General features: G+C 35.1%; 1 protein-coding gene across 1 annotated transcript in view; it reads left to right on the top strand.

The window, feature by feature from the left end:
- Positions 1 to 19,200, top strand: part of Ser (Serrate) — a 230,679-nt gene that overhangs the window by 38,164 nt on the left and 173,315 nt on the right. The window contains exons 2-3 of the mRNA XM_067761166.1: positions 17,775 to 17,892; positions 18,834 to 19,015. Of these exons, the coding sequence (XP_067617267.1) occupies positions 17,775 to 17,892; positions 18,834 to 19,015 (300 nt within the window). The remainder of the gene's footprint in view (positions 1 to 17,774; positions 17,893 to 18,833; positions 19,016 to 19,200) is intronic.

Genomic DNA, 19,200 nt, shown 5'->3' with positions numbered 1-19,200 from the left:
TTTAATATCTCCTGTCCCAGATCACATGTGCATCAACCGCTCGTTGCACTGCCAAGTAATTGCGATTCTATTTCTAATACAAAACATAAAATATGCAATTTATTATCCTGCTTCTGCACAGCAATGCGTATAACTTTAGTCAATTAAAATGTAAACGGTAATCCTAACAAGTTGCAACCGGCATCTGACATTTGTCGTACGGTTGCAATCAGTTGCAGTTGCAAATTTCATCCTTTTGTAGATGCATCCATATCTCGCTTTATTTGAATGATGCACAGTGCGATTACTTTCCAAAAGTTTTGTGCTGTGTGCGTACAAAGCGAAGTAATTTTACGCTGTTCATCTTCAACGATAACTTCCATGCGCGCATGCGCACAGTTGCCTTCCCAACGTATCCAGCGCTGACATTTAATTGCCCAACGGTGAGCTCTCGTTGAAATGTTTATTGATCATCAATTTGCAAATATGCTTATAAAACTGAATTTTTATATTGTAATAATCGTAGTTTAATGAGGCGATGCGATATTATTTCTCAGAAAAATTTATTTATGCAATGAGTATGAATATTTAAATATGTACTCATATGAGTACCTAAAATCAAAGCTTATGATATATTCTTCCATAAACACATCCGTTTTAACTGTGAAAACTTTGACTGTAAGCGAAAACTGGTAGTTATACATATGTGATGCGTAATGTTTCAAAAGCAACAACAACTTGTATCTTGTATGAACTGAAAACTAGTGAAGAAATATGAATTTCTAGAAGCCTTACCTCTTTGATCGAAAAGTTTTTTCATTTTACTCGACCCGTTGATTGCTTGTGGTGCGAGAAAGAGCCTGCCCCATTAGCAGGGAGTATATCGTTAACTTAATTCACAAATGTCCTTTCAAGTACCTTTAATATAAACACTTCGAACCGGGTCTATTATCGAAGTTCCTCAGAGGGAAGAGAGCACCTGCAGATATATTCAGGTATTCGATAACATCCGAAGAAGAGAGCATTTAATTGGATGATAGGGGAGTCCGCTCTGAAATCGTTCATAAACTGATGTCTTTTCTTACGAGGTCTTTGTAACCTTCTTCGTATAAAATTTTAATCAGTCCTGCCGACTTATTGATGTTACTTACTTACTTACTTAATTGGCGTTTAACCGTCTAAACGGTTATGGCCGTCCAACAAGGCACGCCAGTCGCTCCTTCGCTCCGCCAACCGGCGCCAATTGGTCACACCAAGGGAGTTTAAATCGTTTTCCACCTGGGCCTTCCAACGGAGTGGGGGGCGCCCTCTACCTCTGCTTCCATAGGCGGGTTCCGATAGAAACACTTTCTTGGACGGAGCATCATCTTTCAGTCGCATAACATGGCCTAGCCAGCGCAGCCGCTGCATTATAATTCGCTGGACTATGTTGATATCTGCGTATAGCTCGTACAGCTCATTATTAAATCTTCTTCGGTACTCGCCATTGCCAACGAGTACAAGGTCGCCGTTTTCGTTCCTACAGGAGTTTTCCCCGGTCTTAAAACCTTCCGTCTCTCGCCGTATTTTTTTGTAAAATTTTCAGGCGTTATTCCTGGTGGCTAGCAGCTCAAGCTCCTCGCACTCACGCCTTTCTGCTTCTGCTGATGTTTATTTCTTTTTTTATGTAGAATGAAACGTTAGTCAAAAACGGAAACGAATATGGGACCAAAAGAAAACGAAAATAAGATTGAAACCAAAACTAAAACGGAAACCAATTCCGTAACCGAAACCAATCGAAACTTGTACTTTAGCTGGGACTGAAACCGCAACCGAAACCAGATATAAAATAGGAACAACATAGACGGCAAACGTAATTGAATCTTGGAGCGAAACCGGATCTAATTTGATACCAGTCAGGACCTAGTCCTGATCCGAATTTAGATAAAACAGTGATAAAGTCTGACATTGGACACCATATGAACGCAAATCATATGAATTAAAAAAGCATGAGTACCAAGTACTCCTTAAGTCCAATGTGTGAACATTATAGTAAACTAATGCTTTTAAATTAACTTGAGCACGCCCAGGGGTTGAAGTTGAACCACAATGGAGGTAACTTAACCATAGATAAAGGCTTTTTGAAAAAAAAGCTTCATCAGCTTCTTATCGGTAACAACCGATAGCGAACTATTAATGTCGAGTTATCGGTTTTTTATCTTCTTGTTATCGCCAAGTTATCGGCTATTTATTGGTTGCTTTTCGTCTGCTTATTGACGGGTTTTAGACGTGTCATGGGTTATATATTGAAATTGTATAATTATCCGATGAGTCGTCGATAGCAAATCTTAAACGCCGATAACATACCGGTAACACTCTGAAAAGAAATCGCCAACTTTCTATAACAAACCTATATTTTTTATGGCATATCGACTTTTTGATAACCACGCGACATCTGCCTTGCAGCCGCCATCCGAAGTATGCATAAAGCATGTAGGCACGTCCCACCAATTTATATAAAAAATTATAAAGAAGATGAGGAAAATCCGAAGAAAAGCTCAGCCTACATCTCCTGGGTGGTAAATCACGCCAAGCATTTATTGATTTTTTAACGCTCCGATAGAAAATCGAAAACTTTTTGATAACGTACCACTAAATTTAAGATAAATAATAGTTAAGTTTAAATAAAAAATGAATAACTTTTCGATAGTAAATCGATAACAAATAGATAACGCGTCGATAAAAAATCGATAACTCATCAATAAAATATTAAAACTCGTCTTTACCTCGTCCATAAAACTGCTACTACAAACCGACCATTAATCGACAACAAACCGTTAACACTTTGCTAACAAGCCGAACCTGAAATGACTCGATAACTTATGGATTAAAAATCGATATCCGGCCAACAGAAAATTTGTAGCACCCTCATAAGAAACGGTTATATTTTCTAAATTTTTGAAAACATATCAGTAACTTTCACATAAACAGTCGCTATTAAATCGATAGTTTGTCGATAAAAAATCGATAGCTCATCGATAAAAAGTTTATAGGCCGCTCATAACACATACATCAAAAGTAAACCGGTAACTCATCGATAACAATTCGTTACTTTTTGAATATTTCAAGTTAAAACAGATCACTAAATATGTGGTAACATGATGATCGCTCTATTTTTGTCTATAATAATATTTAAGGGCGGGACTTATGTGTCCCATTAGGGTTTTATAATGGGACATATATGACCCATACGTATTTATTACGCATGTATGCATAACATTTTTTTAACAATAAAAGTGTTATTTATGCAGTTTCCATTGTCATTCCAACGCGATAAAAAACTTTCTCCCACCATTTGGTTGACCTACGATCAATATACGTTACAGAAACGCGTCCAATCACTATATAAACTTCACCAGCATCTGTACAAGCTATTCTTTGCCGCTTAGCCTTTGATTTACGCATTATATCTATCCTTTCGTTTGTACACTGTGCAATATATTGTGACAAAGTTTTTGGAAAGATTTTACGAAATATATCATATGGTGTTGTAAGGCATGAAATGCTCTCTGCGATTTTGCGATTACGCTATTGGAGACCAATTTTCGTGGTAGGAAAGGGTCACTAGGAGAGCTCCAAATAATAACTTCTGCACTAGTGACATCAGGTGCAACTGTTGCCTCGTGTTGATCTTTCAGGTTAACATCCTTATCCGAGTAGGCTTGTTCTGACTCACCTGAGTCAAATTCAGTGTCACTGTTATCTTCTGAGGGATCGTAAAGGCTATCGCTTCCACAACCAAAATGTACCTGTAAGATCCTCGTTCTGTTCGTCTTCCAGGATACCTGTGATTTCATTTTCACTTAGTTTAGTTGCCATTTACTGTTCCTAAAAGAAATTAACATTAAACATATATAGGGTCGAAAACTATCTACTGGGACATTAATGTCCCATCAAAAAATACTGCAGGGACATAAGCGTCCCAAAGAAAATAAATATCCAAAATCTTTGGAAATAAACAACTAAATATATATTTTTAACTTACCGTAAGCAAATGCAGGTTCTGATTTAAAAACAGTAACGAATTAACGCTTTTGAACAATTATTTTAAGCATAAGAACGCAATTAGCACGAGTTTCTTTGAGAACTGTCGACATATTAATTAGTAAAATAAACAAAAATGCTTAATAACGTGCATGTTTATAAATGTAAAATGTAAATAACCCCATAAGGTAATGTTTGGGACTTTTTTGCGCCACTTTAAATACCTTATACGATATTTAGGAACTTAGAAACTTTTCGTGGGACAATAGTGTCCCTGGAGGGTCGAAAGGGTTAAGGCTGCGTTTATCTATATTTTTGCAGTGCGTTCAGCCCCTGACCTTATTAAACACATCTTTCGCTTTATCCTACACCTTTCTTCTTCGCTCTAAAAACCAAGAATTCTTTAATCAATGCAATCTACATAAATTAAGTACATTTATAAATACAATGAAAATATTTTACCTTTCAATTTTGCTCACTATTGCTTCTCATAATACTTGCGACCTCCTGTGTCTCATTATTCAAATCAAGTGCGCTCTCTTAGGAAATCTTCATAGCCTGTGCGCAACAGCAAAGGTAACCGCTCACATCTACACACAACTAGTTAACTAGGTACAGCTGCGTTCAAAATGTTAGTAGTGGACATAAGTTAAAAATAATGGATTGAAAAAGTACCATTGCATAACTTTTCCTTCTTGAGCTATAAAAAATCAAATCCTTAAATAATTTTAACCTTTATATTATTTTATTAATAGATAAACAAATATTTAGAAAAACTGCAACGAACTTTGCGCGGTCAAAAACTTAGTATTGTAATAAATTGTAGGTAAATTTTTTACATAACTTTTAAATAATGGAGGTTTTGTTTTTTATTTACATTGGTTGCTGGTTAATATTAAAATTAGGAATTAATTGCATCATCTCTTTTTCTTTAGAATCGCAGCACAGCGACGTGACATTGTGTCAAGGAGTTTTGGCATCTTTCCACCGTAATCAAATCCCATACGCTTCTTACAGCTTTCAATAGTTGCGTAGTCCATGTTGTCTTGCTACCTCCTTAATATGAACCCAAAAATTTTTCAATGAGGTTTATGTCTGGTAACCATGGTAGTCATTTCACTACGTTGATCTGGCTTTCCTCAAGCCTTCTTTTTACTACTTTGCTCGTATATTTTGGGTTGTTGTCTTGCTGGAACGTCCAAGCAAGTGGCATTTCATCTCTGGTATATGACAGCATGTTATTCTTGAGTATATCAGCATATGAAGCGCCAGTCATAATTTCCGTAAACCAATAAATGAGTGCCACGCCTAGCCAAGAAAAGCATGCCCAGACCAAAATACTGGAACCTCCATGTTTTACGGCTTTTATTGTATACTTCCACTGGTATTCAGCAGGGACGGAAAATAATAATTTTTTTTTATTAGTGATTTTGGGCCAGAGTATAGTTTTTATTAATTTTTCCAAAAGGAGCTTTTCGGCCGATAAATAAAAAGACAAAAACTTTTGTTTTTTCTTATTCTCCTACGCGTTTCGATGTTTTTTATAACATCTTCATCAGGGAGTCTGGTTTATTCTAATAAAACATAAAACGAAAAAACAAACATTAAAAAGTTATTAATAACTAACATCAAGCAATAACATATTTTCCAACAGTTCACTTAAATTTAACATAATACAATAACATTTGAACTGCAATTTAGTCTTTAGACGTAACATTTAACATAAAACGTTTACCTTTAACATAAAATGTTTTCTTTTTACATGTAACATTTATTAACAAAAACGTTCATTCAACAACATACATATATATACAAACTAGCACAATTAAAATTTTCGACTGCGTCCATTGCCTCGTCCATTGCATTTGATGGCAGTTGTGTATGCGCCGTTTATATTATTTACGTCTTCTTTGAAGTTTACCGTCTTCTCTATTTTTTGTTGTATGCGTAACCCTTCGAGTGTTAGTCGCGTCCTCTCTCTACTCTCTATATCTAAAATCTTAACATTATCGAAGTCCGCTGTATGGCATTTGTTGGTTAGGTGCTCAGCAATAGCAGTAGTCGTTTTCATATTTTTCGCATCTGATTTGTGCTCACTAATTCGGATGCCCAATGATCTCTTCGTTGTACCAATATAAACTTTTTCGCACACTTCTCCTTCCTTTCCGTTGCATTTTATTTCGTAGACTACATCGTGTTGTTGTTCCTTGTTAATTTTGTCTTTTGTTTGTGTAAATATTTTATTTAGTGTTTGGTTTGGTTTATGTGCTAATGTTATGTTGTTGTTTCGCATAAAATTTTCCATTGATTTGTTGTCCGTTAGTCCTGGTATGTATGTTACACCTGTATATAGTCTCTTATTGTTTTCATTATTCAAATTTGCATTGTTGGTTACATTGTTAGTGCTGATTGTTTTTATTGTTGCCAGCCATGTGTCTATTAATTTATTAGGGTACGCATTTTTGTATAAAATATTTTTAATTTTTCGGTTGTTTTCAGTTATGAACTCCTGATCACTTAAATCGCGTACTTTCTTTATAAAGTTGATTGCCGTGTTTCTTTTTTGTATCCATGGTTGATTAAAATGATAGTTAATTATTCGCGACGATGCTACAGCTTTTGCATACCAATTCGTTTTCAACTTTTTATCCGATTTTATTATTTCCATATCTAGGAAGGCCAATTTATTTTCTTTCTCTTTTTCTACCGTAAATTGGATTTTTGGGTGTTGTGCGTTAAAATTTTTTAAAATTTCTTCCACGTCCTTTGTTTTAATTATTGCAAATATATCATCTACATACTTATTTATGTATTTGATATATATATCCCTGGATTTGAGCTCGGTGATGCTGTCGTCAAGTATTTTGTCTAGCACTATATCTGCTACTGTAGGTGATAGGGGGTTTCCCATAGGCATTCCGTATACTTGTTGGTAGAATTTGCCGTCGTATGTGAAATAATTGTTGTCCCTCAAGCAGAATTCGAGGCAAGTTTGGAACTGTTTATTTGATAAAGTAGTGTGTTCTTTTAGTTTTTCCCATTTTCTCATTATTGTTCGAATGGCTAATAGTATGGGAATGTTTGTGAAGAGGGAAACTACATCAAACGATATTAGAATTTCATCTTCCGCTATGTTAACTTCTTGGAGGTTGTGTTTTAATTGGAGGGAATTTTTGACATTGAGGGTACCACATATTATGTCAAAACACATTGGACAGACCTTAAAAAACATAATATGTGGTACCCTCAATGTCAAAAATTCCCTCCAATTAAAACACAACCTCCAAGAAGTTAACATAGCGGAAGATGAAATTCTAATATCGTTTGATGTAGTTTCCCTCTTCACAAACATTCCCATACTATTAGCCATTCGAACAATAATGAGAAAATGGGAAAAACTAAAAGAACACACTACTTTATCAAATAAACAGTTCCAAACTTGCCTCGAATTCTGCTTGAGGGACAACAATTATTTCACATACGACGGCAAATTCTACCAACAAGTATACGGAATGCCTATGGGAAACCCCCTATCACCTACAGTAGCAGATATAGTGCTAGACAAAATACTTGACGACAGCATCACCGAGCTCAAATCCAGGGATATATATATCAAATACATAAATAAGTATGTAGATGATATATTTGCAATAATTAAAATAAAGGACGTGGAAGAAATTTAAAAACTTTTAACGCACAACACCCAAAAATCCAATTCACGGTAGAAAAAGAGAAAGAAAATAAATTGGCCTTCCTAGATATGGAAATAATAAAATCGGATAAAAAGTTGAAAACGAATTGGTATGCAAAAGCTGTAGCATCGTCGCGAATAATTAACTATCATTTTAATCAACCATGGATACAAAAAAGAAACACGGCAATCAACTTTATAAAGAAAGTACGCGATTTAAGTGATCAGGAGTTCATAACTGAAAACAACCGAAAAATTAAAAATATTTTATACAAAAATGCGTACCCTAATAAATTAATAGACACATGGCTGGCAACAATAAAAACAATCAGCACTAACAATGTAACCAACAATGCAAATTTGAATAATGAAAACAATAAGAGACTATATACAGGTGTAACATACATACCAGGACTAACGGACAACAAATCAATGGAAAATTTTATGCGAAACAACAACATAACATTAGCACATAAACCAAACCAAACACTAAATAAAATATTTACACAAACAAAAGACAAAATTAACAAGGAACAACAACACGATGTAGTCTACGAAATAAAATGCAACGGAAAGGAAGGAGAAGTGTGCGAAAAAGTTTATATTGGTACAACGAAGAGATCATTGGGCATCCGAATTAGTGAGCACAAATCAGATGCGAAAAATATGAAAACGACTACTGCTATTGCTGAGCACCTAACCAACAAATGCCATACAGCGGACTTCGATAATGTTAAGATTTTAGATATAGAGAGTAGAGAGAGGACGCGACTAACACTCGAAGGGTTACGCATACAACAAAAAATAGAGAAGACGGTAAACTTCAAAGAAGACGTAAATAATATAAACGGCGCATACACAACTGCCATCAAATGCAATGGACGAGGCAATGGACGCAGTCGAAAATTTTAATTGTGCTAGTTTGTATATATATGTATGTTGTTGAATGAACGTTTTTGTTAATAAATGTTACATGTAAAAAGGAAACATTTTATGTTAAAGGTAAACGTTTTATGTTAAATGTTACATCTAAAGACTAAATTGCAGTTCAAATGTTATTGTATTATGTTAAATTTAAGTGAACTGTTGGAAAATATGTTATTGCTTGATGTTAGTTATTAATAACTTTTTAATGTTTGTTTTTTCGTTTTATGTTTTATTAGAATAAACCAGACTCCCTGATGAAGATGTTATAAAAAACATCGAAACGCGTAGGAGAATAAGAAAAAACAAAAGTTTTTGTCTTTTTATTTATCGGCCGAAAAGCTCCTTTTGGAAAAATTAATAATTTTTTTTTTTCGGAGTTGAAAAAGTCCTGGTCAAAAAATTATCCTAGGTGAAAATGTTGGAGTTTCCAGGTATCCCTATGGCAATATCATGTCGAATCATGCAACTTTTCCATAAAAGTCCACATATAAAAGTAAAATCTGTATTTTTATTTTTTGAGTCCGATAGAACTAGTTACACTCGGACTTTTAAAAATAAAAGTCCTTTGGCTGATACTTTCGTTGCCCTGGGCAGTCAATCCAGTGACGTGTGAATTGCTTTGTTTCCCATTTACTTAAGGTTTCCCTGGCGTGTACTTTTGTGAGTCCACAAAAGGGCTCTGGACTATAGAATGATCTTGTAGCACCCTGCTTTTCTAGGTAATCTGCATGTTGATTACCTTCATGTCCCTGATGTCCGGGAACCTATCCTAACAAAACCTTGTTTTTGGCTCCCAGTTCATTAAGAATGTCAATTCAGTCATCCACTAGTTTAGATGTAATTGTGCAGGATTGCAAGATACACAGGGCCTCCTGGCTGTCCGACGTAATGTAGATGCTCTTCGAGGCTGAGACAGGGACATGCGTAGACATTATCTACCGCAAACTTCTATTGCATGGATTCCTGCCGGAAATATGGTGGGTTAGGTATCAATTTCATGAAATTTGGCCCATAGATGCCAGCTTCTGTTCTCCCGTCATCGCATTTCGATCCATCCGTGAACAAGACGTCTGAGTAAGGATCACTATAAGGATTCTCTGTTTCTCAGTGGGTGTTGTCCACAATAGACACTGCAAATTTCCATGATATTTTAAGCTTAGGGGACATTACGTCACGTAGCCGTAACAGATTAATCTTAACAAGTGATTGCATGTTTTGAGACCAAGTTCTTAGTCGAATGTATTTTAAAATGAGCCATACGCACTACTAAAATTTTAAACACAACTGTAACTACTTGTTTTGTAAATATAAAAGTGATATGAAATGAAAAGAAAAATTTGATTACCTTATCTGCAGGAGATCATTTCATTTGATTTGGTTTTATTGTGTGAGTACTTTTGTTGAATAAATGTAATCTGCTTATTTTAAATTGGGTAGCATCATTCGCCTGGCAGGCATTTACGGCGTTTGCGCGCATCTTTAGCTGGCTATTCGGCGTTGTTGGCTTCTTTCTATGATGCCACTGTGTGGCAAACTAAAATGTGCTTGCTATTTTGTAAATTTGTACTTACGCCACAAATAATTTCTTATTTAAATTTTTGTTCATTTAATTTCAGATTGGGTGCGCTGTGCGCTTGTCTGCTGCCATAAGGAGTTATAAGTTGTTTAAGCTGCTGGATACCTTGTTTTCAAATTTTTTTTTGTGTGTGAGCAAACTTTTCTCATTGGAATTAAAAGATTTTTTTTTCTTTTTGTTGATTGTTGCAAGCAGTTTTCGTTTAAATATGCATAAAATATTTAAAAATAAAAAAAATTCTCATTAGTTACCAAAGATAATTCAATTAAATTAGAATGGAAAAATAAATTTCAGATCTTGCATATTCGCATTGTTAGAAGTACATTCATATTTTCAGATTTTTGTATTTGCTACAGCAATAATCGCATCAAGGCTTTTTGCTTATTTAAATTGTTATATTTACTTTTTTTCCACTTCGAATTTTGCGCTCTAAATTTTCTATGACATTATTAATCTGTATCCATTCTCAGCAAAGATATTAAAGCTTTGTGCTTCTATTGGTGTCGTATTTCAATGTTTCTGAGTGCTATGGTGGTCCTCAGGCAGACCAGAGCATATCTAATACCATTTTATACACAACTGGCTGTTCATATTTTTTCCTAACATATTTTTCGATTAATTAAGTCGCCGCATGATGCTTACGGCCACCGTGGTGTGATGGTAGCGTGCTCCGCCTATCACGCCGTATGCCCTGGGTTCAACTCCCGGGCAAAGCAACATCAAAATTTTAGAAATAAGGTTTTTCAATTAGAAGAAAAATTTTCTAAGCGGGGTCGCCCCTCGGCAGTGTTTGGCAAGCGCTCCGGGTGTATTTCTGCCATGAAAAGCTCTCAGTGAAAACTCATCTGCCTTGCAGATGCCGTTCGGAGTCGGCATAAAACATGTAGGTCCCGTCCGGCCCATTTGTAGGGAAAATCAAGAGGAGCACGACGCAAATTGGAAGAGAAGCTCGGCCTTAGATCTCTTCGGAGGTTATCGCGCCTTACATTTATGATGCTTACGGTGCTGCTGTTTTAACTAATATTTTCTTATAATTCAACACATATTTTCTTTATATGAGCTTACAAATGTGCATTACACCCTTCCAAAAAACTGGAAGCATATATCTCATAAATTGAGGAAGATAAAAAATTATATATATTTTATGAAAAACGGTTGTATGAGGGATATATGCTACAGTGGTCCCCACTTTGCATGGCTCCGAAAAATTTCTAATCGGACACCTTAATATATACTCCCTCACCAAATTTTATTAAGATATCTTGAAAATTGAGGGACTAGTTTGCGTTCAAACAGATAACCGGACATGGCGTAATCAAACCAGATTGTCAACCTGATCAATTCGGTATACTTATTGGATGGTCTATCTCTTCTCCCTAAGGGGCTTACGATTTTGAGATTCGTGACAAACTTAATATACCATTTCAATTTCAAGAATGGTACAATTAATAAATGAGTATGAGTTGCACCACAATGCGTTAATTCTGTTTGTTTTCAATTTTTGACACAATAGTCTCTTTCATACACAACATACACTTAGCTTAAAAATAATTGTGAAAGTTTGGCAAACACTCTTAGTGTTTTACTGCCTTCGAAATCGGCACAAACCATGTAGGTCCCGTCCCGCCAATTCGAAGGAACAGTTAAAAAGGAGTAAGACGCTAATTTGAAGAGAATTTTGGCCGAAATATCCTCGGAGGTATTCACACCTTGTAATTTGATTAGAGCTGAAAAGTGGCTACCGACAAGTTTAAATGAAAGAAGAAGACAAAAAATAAACAGCATTCAGTATTGAATATGGGAAAAAATAGCTAGCGTGAAACGAGAGTTTTCCCATTTTATCAATTCATATCCTTACAAGTAAATGTGCCTAAGTTCGAGTGTAACCGAACATTATATACTCAGAGTGAGCTTCAATTGTACATTTCATTTCAGATAAATTACTTTTCTTCATAACACGTGGCACCGCCCGTTTAAAAGAAAAATGTCTCCCCATTTCCTCTTACAGTAAAACTTGATAAGTAAAATATCACTGATTCTAAAATATTTTTTGCTAAGTTCTAGCTTATTATTCTAGTCCACGACCATTTTCAAAATCATCGATCTCGTCCATTTTTTTAGAAATATTTTCTGCTATAAGGAAAATATGTGTACACAATTTCATTACGATATATTAATATTTCTTCGAGTTATGGCTCCCGAAACATATAAAATTGCTTAGTCATAAAAGGGGCGGTGCCACGCCCATTTTTTAAATTTTGATATTTTTCCTATTTCTTGTTATAAATTCATAGCTTATTTTATTCGTTCACAACCCTTTGAAAAATCTTCTATATTAAAGTTGGCGTGGTCCTTAACCGATTTCGTCAATTTTTCTTCAGAGCATTCCTTATAGTAAAGTCAACCTCTCTGCGGAATTTTGTTACGATAGGTTTAACGATTTTTCATTTATGATTAATATTATTTGTAAAATTGATTTTATTCCCAGTGGGCGGTGCCACGTCCATTTTAAAACATTTTTCGAAATTTTTATCAAGAGTCTCGATATCAGTCCACATGTCAAATTTCAACACTCTAGGTGTATTATTTACTAAATAATCAGGTTTTCTGTGTTTTCCAAAATGTTATATATATAAAAAGCGGACGTGGTTATCATCCGATTTCGCTCATTTTCAATACCAATCTATTCTGGGTCCAGATAAACTCGTGTACCACGTGTAATTTGGTGAAGATATCTCAATATTTACTCAAGTTATCGTGTTAACGGACAGGCGGACAGACGGACGGACGGACATGGCTCGATGAAATTTTTTTCGATACTGATGATTTTGATATATAGAAGTCTATATCTATATCGATTCCTTACAATCAACAGTTATCCAATCAAAGTTAATATACTCTGTGTGCAAAGCACACTGAGCAAAAAAACAAGAATTGAATTTTCGAATTGGTCTAATGTGCATAAGCATATATTATTGTTGTTGTAATTCTACCTCAATTCCCATGTAAATATTCAATTTGCTTGTGCTTTGTTAGCTTAATTAGAGAAACAAAAGTCCATAAATTATATATTTAGAAAATTATTGCAGTTTATATTTTGAGGTGATTTGATAAGTTCATATGAATATGTATATACATGAACATATACACTGATTTAATCGCAGAATTTGATTTTTGATAATAATTTATTTCTTATTAATGGTTAATGGTTAGTAATATTGAAAGTGAACAAAAGTGTAGCCTTTTATGTTTGCGATCTCGTGGGATTTTATTAAACTTTAGCAAATATAACTGAATTCTGTTTGCTTATCATGCCGAAGCTGCTCGTTTTAAGTTTTGAGCAGGCAATATAAAATTGGTTCCTAGCGTGGCTGCTTTTGGAAGTGATCGATAAAACCTAGGTACGTACTACTACCATGAAAAGCTTCGTGTAACAAATTCATCTTCCTCAGCATACGAAGTTCAGAGTCTATAGGTTTGCCAAATTTGTAGAAAACTTTACAAAAATAGTTTTGCACAGATTTAAAAGAGAGCTTCCTTAAAATTCCTTCAGTACAATTAGCATTCATAATAGCTTATTTGTCAAAGGTAGCATTACAATTTTTCTTGGTCTTAATTAATTCATTTCAATAGCTTGCATGGTTATAGATTTAAGATACCACAGCTTTAGTTAATATGACTTTATAACATTGACTCATTGCCCATTTGCACGTTTATTTTTTTTTTTTTTTTGCAAAGCTAACATTGAAGTTATTTTAAAAACAAGTAATGAAGGCTAAGCTCGGGTGTGATCGAACATTACATACTCAGCTGAGAGCTATGGTGACAAAATAGGGGAAAATCACCATGTAGGAAAATGAACCTAGGGTAACCATGGAATGTGTTTCTATGACATGTGTATCAAATGGAAGGCATTAAACAGTGTTTTAAGAGGGAGTGGGCCGAAGTTCTATAGGTGGACGCCTTTTCGGGATATCGCCATAAAGGTGGACCAGAGGTGACTCTAGAATTTGTTTGTAGGATATGGGTATCAAATGAAAGGTGTTAATGAGTATTTTAAAAGGGAGAGGGCCTTAGTTCTATAGGTGGAGGCCTTTTCGAGATATCGCCATAAAGATGGACCAGACGTGACTCTAGAATGCGTTTGTACGATATGTGTATCAAATTAAAGGTATTAATGAGGGTTTTCAAAGGAGTGCTCGTAGTTGTATATGTGAAGGCGTTTTCGAGATATCGACCAAAATGTGGACCAGGGTGGCCCAGAACATCACCTTTCGGGTACCGCTAATTTATTTATATATATATAATACCACGAACAGTATTCCTGCCAAGATTCCAAGGGCTTTTGATTTCGCCCTGCAGAACTTTTTCATTATCTCTTACTTAATATGGTAGGTGTCACACCCATTTTACAAAGTTTTTTGCTAAAGTTATATTTTGCGTCAATAAACCAATCCAATTACCATGTTTCATCCTTTTTTCGTATTTGGTATAGAATTATGGCATACTTTTCATTTTTCATAATTTTCGATATCGAAAAAGTGGGCGTGGTCATAGTCGGATTTCGGCCATTTTATATACCAATACAAAGTGAGTTCAGATAAGTACGTGTACTGAGCTTAATAAAGATATATCGATTTTTGCTCAAGTTATCGTGCTAACGGCCGAGCGGAAGGACAGACGGTCCGCTGTGCATAAAAACTGGGCGTGGCTTCAACCGATTTCGCCCTTTTTCACCGAAAACAGTTACCGTCGTAGAATCTATGCCCTTGCCAAATTTTACAAGGATTGGTAAATTTTTGTCCGACTTATGGCATTAAAAGTATCCTAGACAAATTAAATGAAAAAGGGCCGAGCCACGCCTATTTTGAAATTTTCTTTTATTTCTGTATTTTGTTGCACCAGATCATTACTGGAGTTGAATGTTGACATAATTTACTTATATACTGTAAAGATATTAAATTTTTTGTTAAAATTTGACTTTAAACAATTTTTTTTAAGTGGGCGTATTCGGTCTCCGATTTTGTTAATTTTTATTAAGCACAAATATAGTAATAGGAGTAACGTTCCAGACAAATTTCATAATGATATCTTCAACGACCGCCCAATTACAGCTTGCAAAACTTTTAAATTACCTTCTTTTAAAAGTGGGCGGTGCCACGCACATTGTCCAAAATTAAATTCTTCGTCATAAGTTTCATCGCTTTATCCATCTTTGGTAATGAATTATCGCACTTTTTCGTTTTTTCGAAATTTTCGATATCGAAAAAGTGGACGTGGTTATAGTCCGATATCGTTCATTTTAAATAGCGATCTGAGGTGAGTACCCAGGAACCTGCATACCAAATTTCATCAAGATACCTCAAAATTTACTCAAGTTATCGTGTTAACGGACAGACGTTTTTTCGATACTGATGATTTTGATATATGGAAGTCTATATCTATCTCGATTCCTTTATACCTGTACAACCAACCGTTATCCAATCAAAGTTAGTATACTCTGTGTGCAAAGCAGGCTGAGTATAACAAGTGCTGAAAAGGGGAAGAAGAAGGGATGATTACACAATTAAACTGAGATGATTTTATATCCCGTAGTAGTTTTGAAATTATACCCGAAAATAATTCAGAAACGACCCAGATACTATCGAAATCGTCACAATTTGATTTCTGCAATACCTAAATGATTGGGATATAGCCCTACAACAATCCTATACTAAATCCCGTAATTATTCCGCAATAGTCCCGAATTTATCTCGCAATCAACCTGGAAATTTCTTAAACTGATCCCGATATGATTTTTAAACAATCGCGAAATAGTACCGAAGTACCTTATCACTTCCCACAATAGTCCCAAAATTATTCCGAACACTAAGGATTGTGCTCTAGACAATCTCAAATTTATCCTGAAAATAAAACCTTAGCTATGCAGAGGAAGTCCCAAAATAATTCCTAAAGAAGTTCTGAAATAATCTCAAAATGACTACCAAACAAGAAGCCTTAAAGAAGAAACGAGAAGTCTTGAAGTTCCGAAATAAATCCCAAATGATTCCTAATACTAGGATTGTGCTCCTGGGTACCGCATTATCCCGAAGAAACCTTGCATGATCCGAAGATAGTCCCGAAATTATTTTAGAAGCCATGCTTAAATTATCTCGAAAATAATCTGAAAATAAGCCCCAAATGTTTTAAAACTTATATCGAAGTTATCCTTAAAGAATGACAAAATAGCGCCGAAGTGATACCGAAACCCATCTGGATAGTGTTCCGGATAGAACCGAAAGATGACGAATATATTTCAGAAATAGTCCCCGAAATGGGCTCCTAAAGTTTTAAAAGTGATCCTGAATTGATCCCAAATAACCGCGAATTTGTCTCGTCTCAAAGTGATCAGTAAACATCCTCAAAATAGTCACAAAATGGTCCAAAAAATAATTCCGATATATTATCACAAAGATTACGAAATTAGTTCTTACTCAGTCCTCAAATTATAGCGAACTGTTCTGGAAAGTAGTTCTTAAAATTTGGCAGCATCCGAATCGACCACAAAAAAAAAAAACACTTAAAATGTGTATCATTATTATAACTTTTGTATGTTCATATTTCGAAGTGCTGTATCTGAATCTGAGGACCTCAGCTCGAACACCTTCAAAATTTCGAGACAATTAAAAAACAATCGTTTATTCGTCTCCTAATATTATGTACAAACACACACGAAATTGGTAATTTATACCATTTGGGCAATTTATTACGCTATTTATCATATAATAGATTGTAATAATAAATTACCAATTTAAAAAAATTTGCGTAATAAATTGCTTCAAACTGCAAATGCAACCTTGTAAAGTGTGTTTATTGAGTAGAATTAAATGTACGTTATGCATGGCTCAACTATATGGTTGGCTCATCTCATCAGCTGATTTTATTTTTTTTCATTTCACTGGAGTAGGGATTGTAAAAGATGAAGATGGCAAACTCAAAGTGAAGCCAAAACTTTGAACACATTTTCTTACAACACACAAAAACTGCTATGTTTTATATTTTCCTTCCATTCCAATCACCTAACACCAACACGTAGATTTTGACAGTCTGAACAAAGGTATGTTGTTCCTGCAGAGATGAGTCAACCCATCATATATCGAGCTATCAAATTACTATTGTGTAAGCTAAATTGAGTTGTATGAACGCCACTCAATTTAAATCGAACTTGCCTCAATTTATTTTTCTGTTTGAACATATTATAACGCTGTTTCTCAATTAGCTGGAAACTTTAAGGTGTAACAGGAGGCCGCTTTATCACCTATTCGGATTCAATATGTCGAAATTCATATATTCACATTGTTCTGGTAGAAACTGCGGGACCCTTTGCTAACAATAGATTGTCGTACATATTCTGAGAGTGCAATCGTTTACAGGACAGATTTATTTCTTTTCAGGAAATTCCACCACATTAATAATTTGTATAATTATAATTGTTTTTGTTATAATTTTATTATTATCACTAATATCATTCAATCGAATATGCGTTTGTATTTGTAAAATGTCTTTAACTAATTTTTACAATTCAATATTTATTTTCAGATATCAGCGGCTGGTAATTTTGAGCTAGAAATATTAGAAATTTCAAATACAAATAGTCATCTATTAACGGGCTATTGCTGTGGGGTTCCTTTAGAAATAAGAAATACAAAAACGACAGGTAAGCTAACATCATGAAATAAAAGATGATATGTGTACATATTAGACCACAAAGTGGGTAGAAGTACGCATTTATCTAATATATAAAGACAAAGTACAAGTTAGAAGAAGCAAATATTGTGTTTACAAAGAAATTCAGAAGCAGTGCTTGTGCTTCAACAAATGCAGTTAAAGTAGTTAGGTTAAGTTAAACTGGCTGGTCAATAAAGACCTCACATAGACTGAATGTGTCCATAGTGTTACCAGAATTTGTTTGACGACCAAACGGAAGAACCCCAATCAGGTGCCAGTACATATGTTATAGAATAACTCCGTCCTCCTGGCAAATACTAGCAGTTTTGCAGGACCCACCTTAATTGCTGCCTCGAGATCTGGCAACTCTGTCGCCCCTGATAGCTGGATACTTGACCTGGCGAGAGCTAGACATGAACACAGAACGTGCTCAACCGTTTCTTCCTGCAGTTCACACTTCCTACACTTGCTCTTACTGATGAGGCCTAACTTATAAGCATATGACGCCAGAAGGCAGTGTCCAGCCAGTAGGCCCATCGTAAGCCTTAAGTCTTCTCTCCTCAGATATATGCGCCACTTTGTAAGTCTAATATCGTAGGCTTTACACATGATTTTAGAAATTTTGCAGCCTCGCGATTTTGTCCACGCCTTTCCTGCTTGATGTATCATATGCAACTCCTGTCTCCTTTTGATTTCTCCCAAACAGATCAGGACGTCCATCGTCGACTCAGCGAGTGTAGCATCCTCGTAGTACAGTACTGAAATTTTCTTGTTTCAAGTTCCCTAATACCTTTACTAGTACGAGTACTTTTCACATTTATGACATATTTTCTCAGTAGCTCATATGATTTTGCATAATTAATTGTTTATTATTTCATATTTGTTCCGCATAATCTAAAACATACATTCATTCACAAATATAACTTACAGGTTGCCCGCCATGTTCGACTGCCTTTCGTCTATGCCTCAAAGAGTATCAGAGTTCACCGCCAAGCCTATCAACGGGCTGCTCATTTGGCAATAAAACGACGGCGATATTGGGTGGCTCCAGTTTTGTGCTGAGTGAACCGGGTATGAGTGCGATTGTTTTGCCATTCACATTTCGTTGGACGGTGAGTGAAAAATTGGTTTCTGATTAAAAATTTTAAAAACAAAACACCAATCTTATGTAATTAAAACTGCTTATTTAACGCCTCAAGGTCACTTATAAAAATATATTTGACTGACTTTTCTTATTTTAGCATTGAAAAAAATTTGGCGCATGCCAAGTCTGATTATTTAATTTTAAGTTAAGAAT

The sequence above is a fragment of the Eurosta solidaginis genome, chromosome 1 (genome assembly GCF_040869045.1).
Source record: "Eurosta solidaginis isolate ZX-2024a chromosome 1, ASM4086904v1, whole genome shotgun sequence".
Taxonomy (NCBI): Eukaryota; Metazoa; Arthropoda; class Insecta; order Diptera; family Tephritidae; genus Eurosta; species Eurosta solidaginis.
Note: the sequence above shows the minus strand (reverse complement) of the source record. Positions and strands in the feature narration are given on the sequence as shown.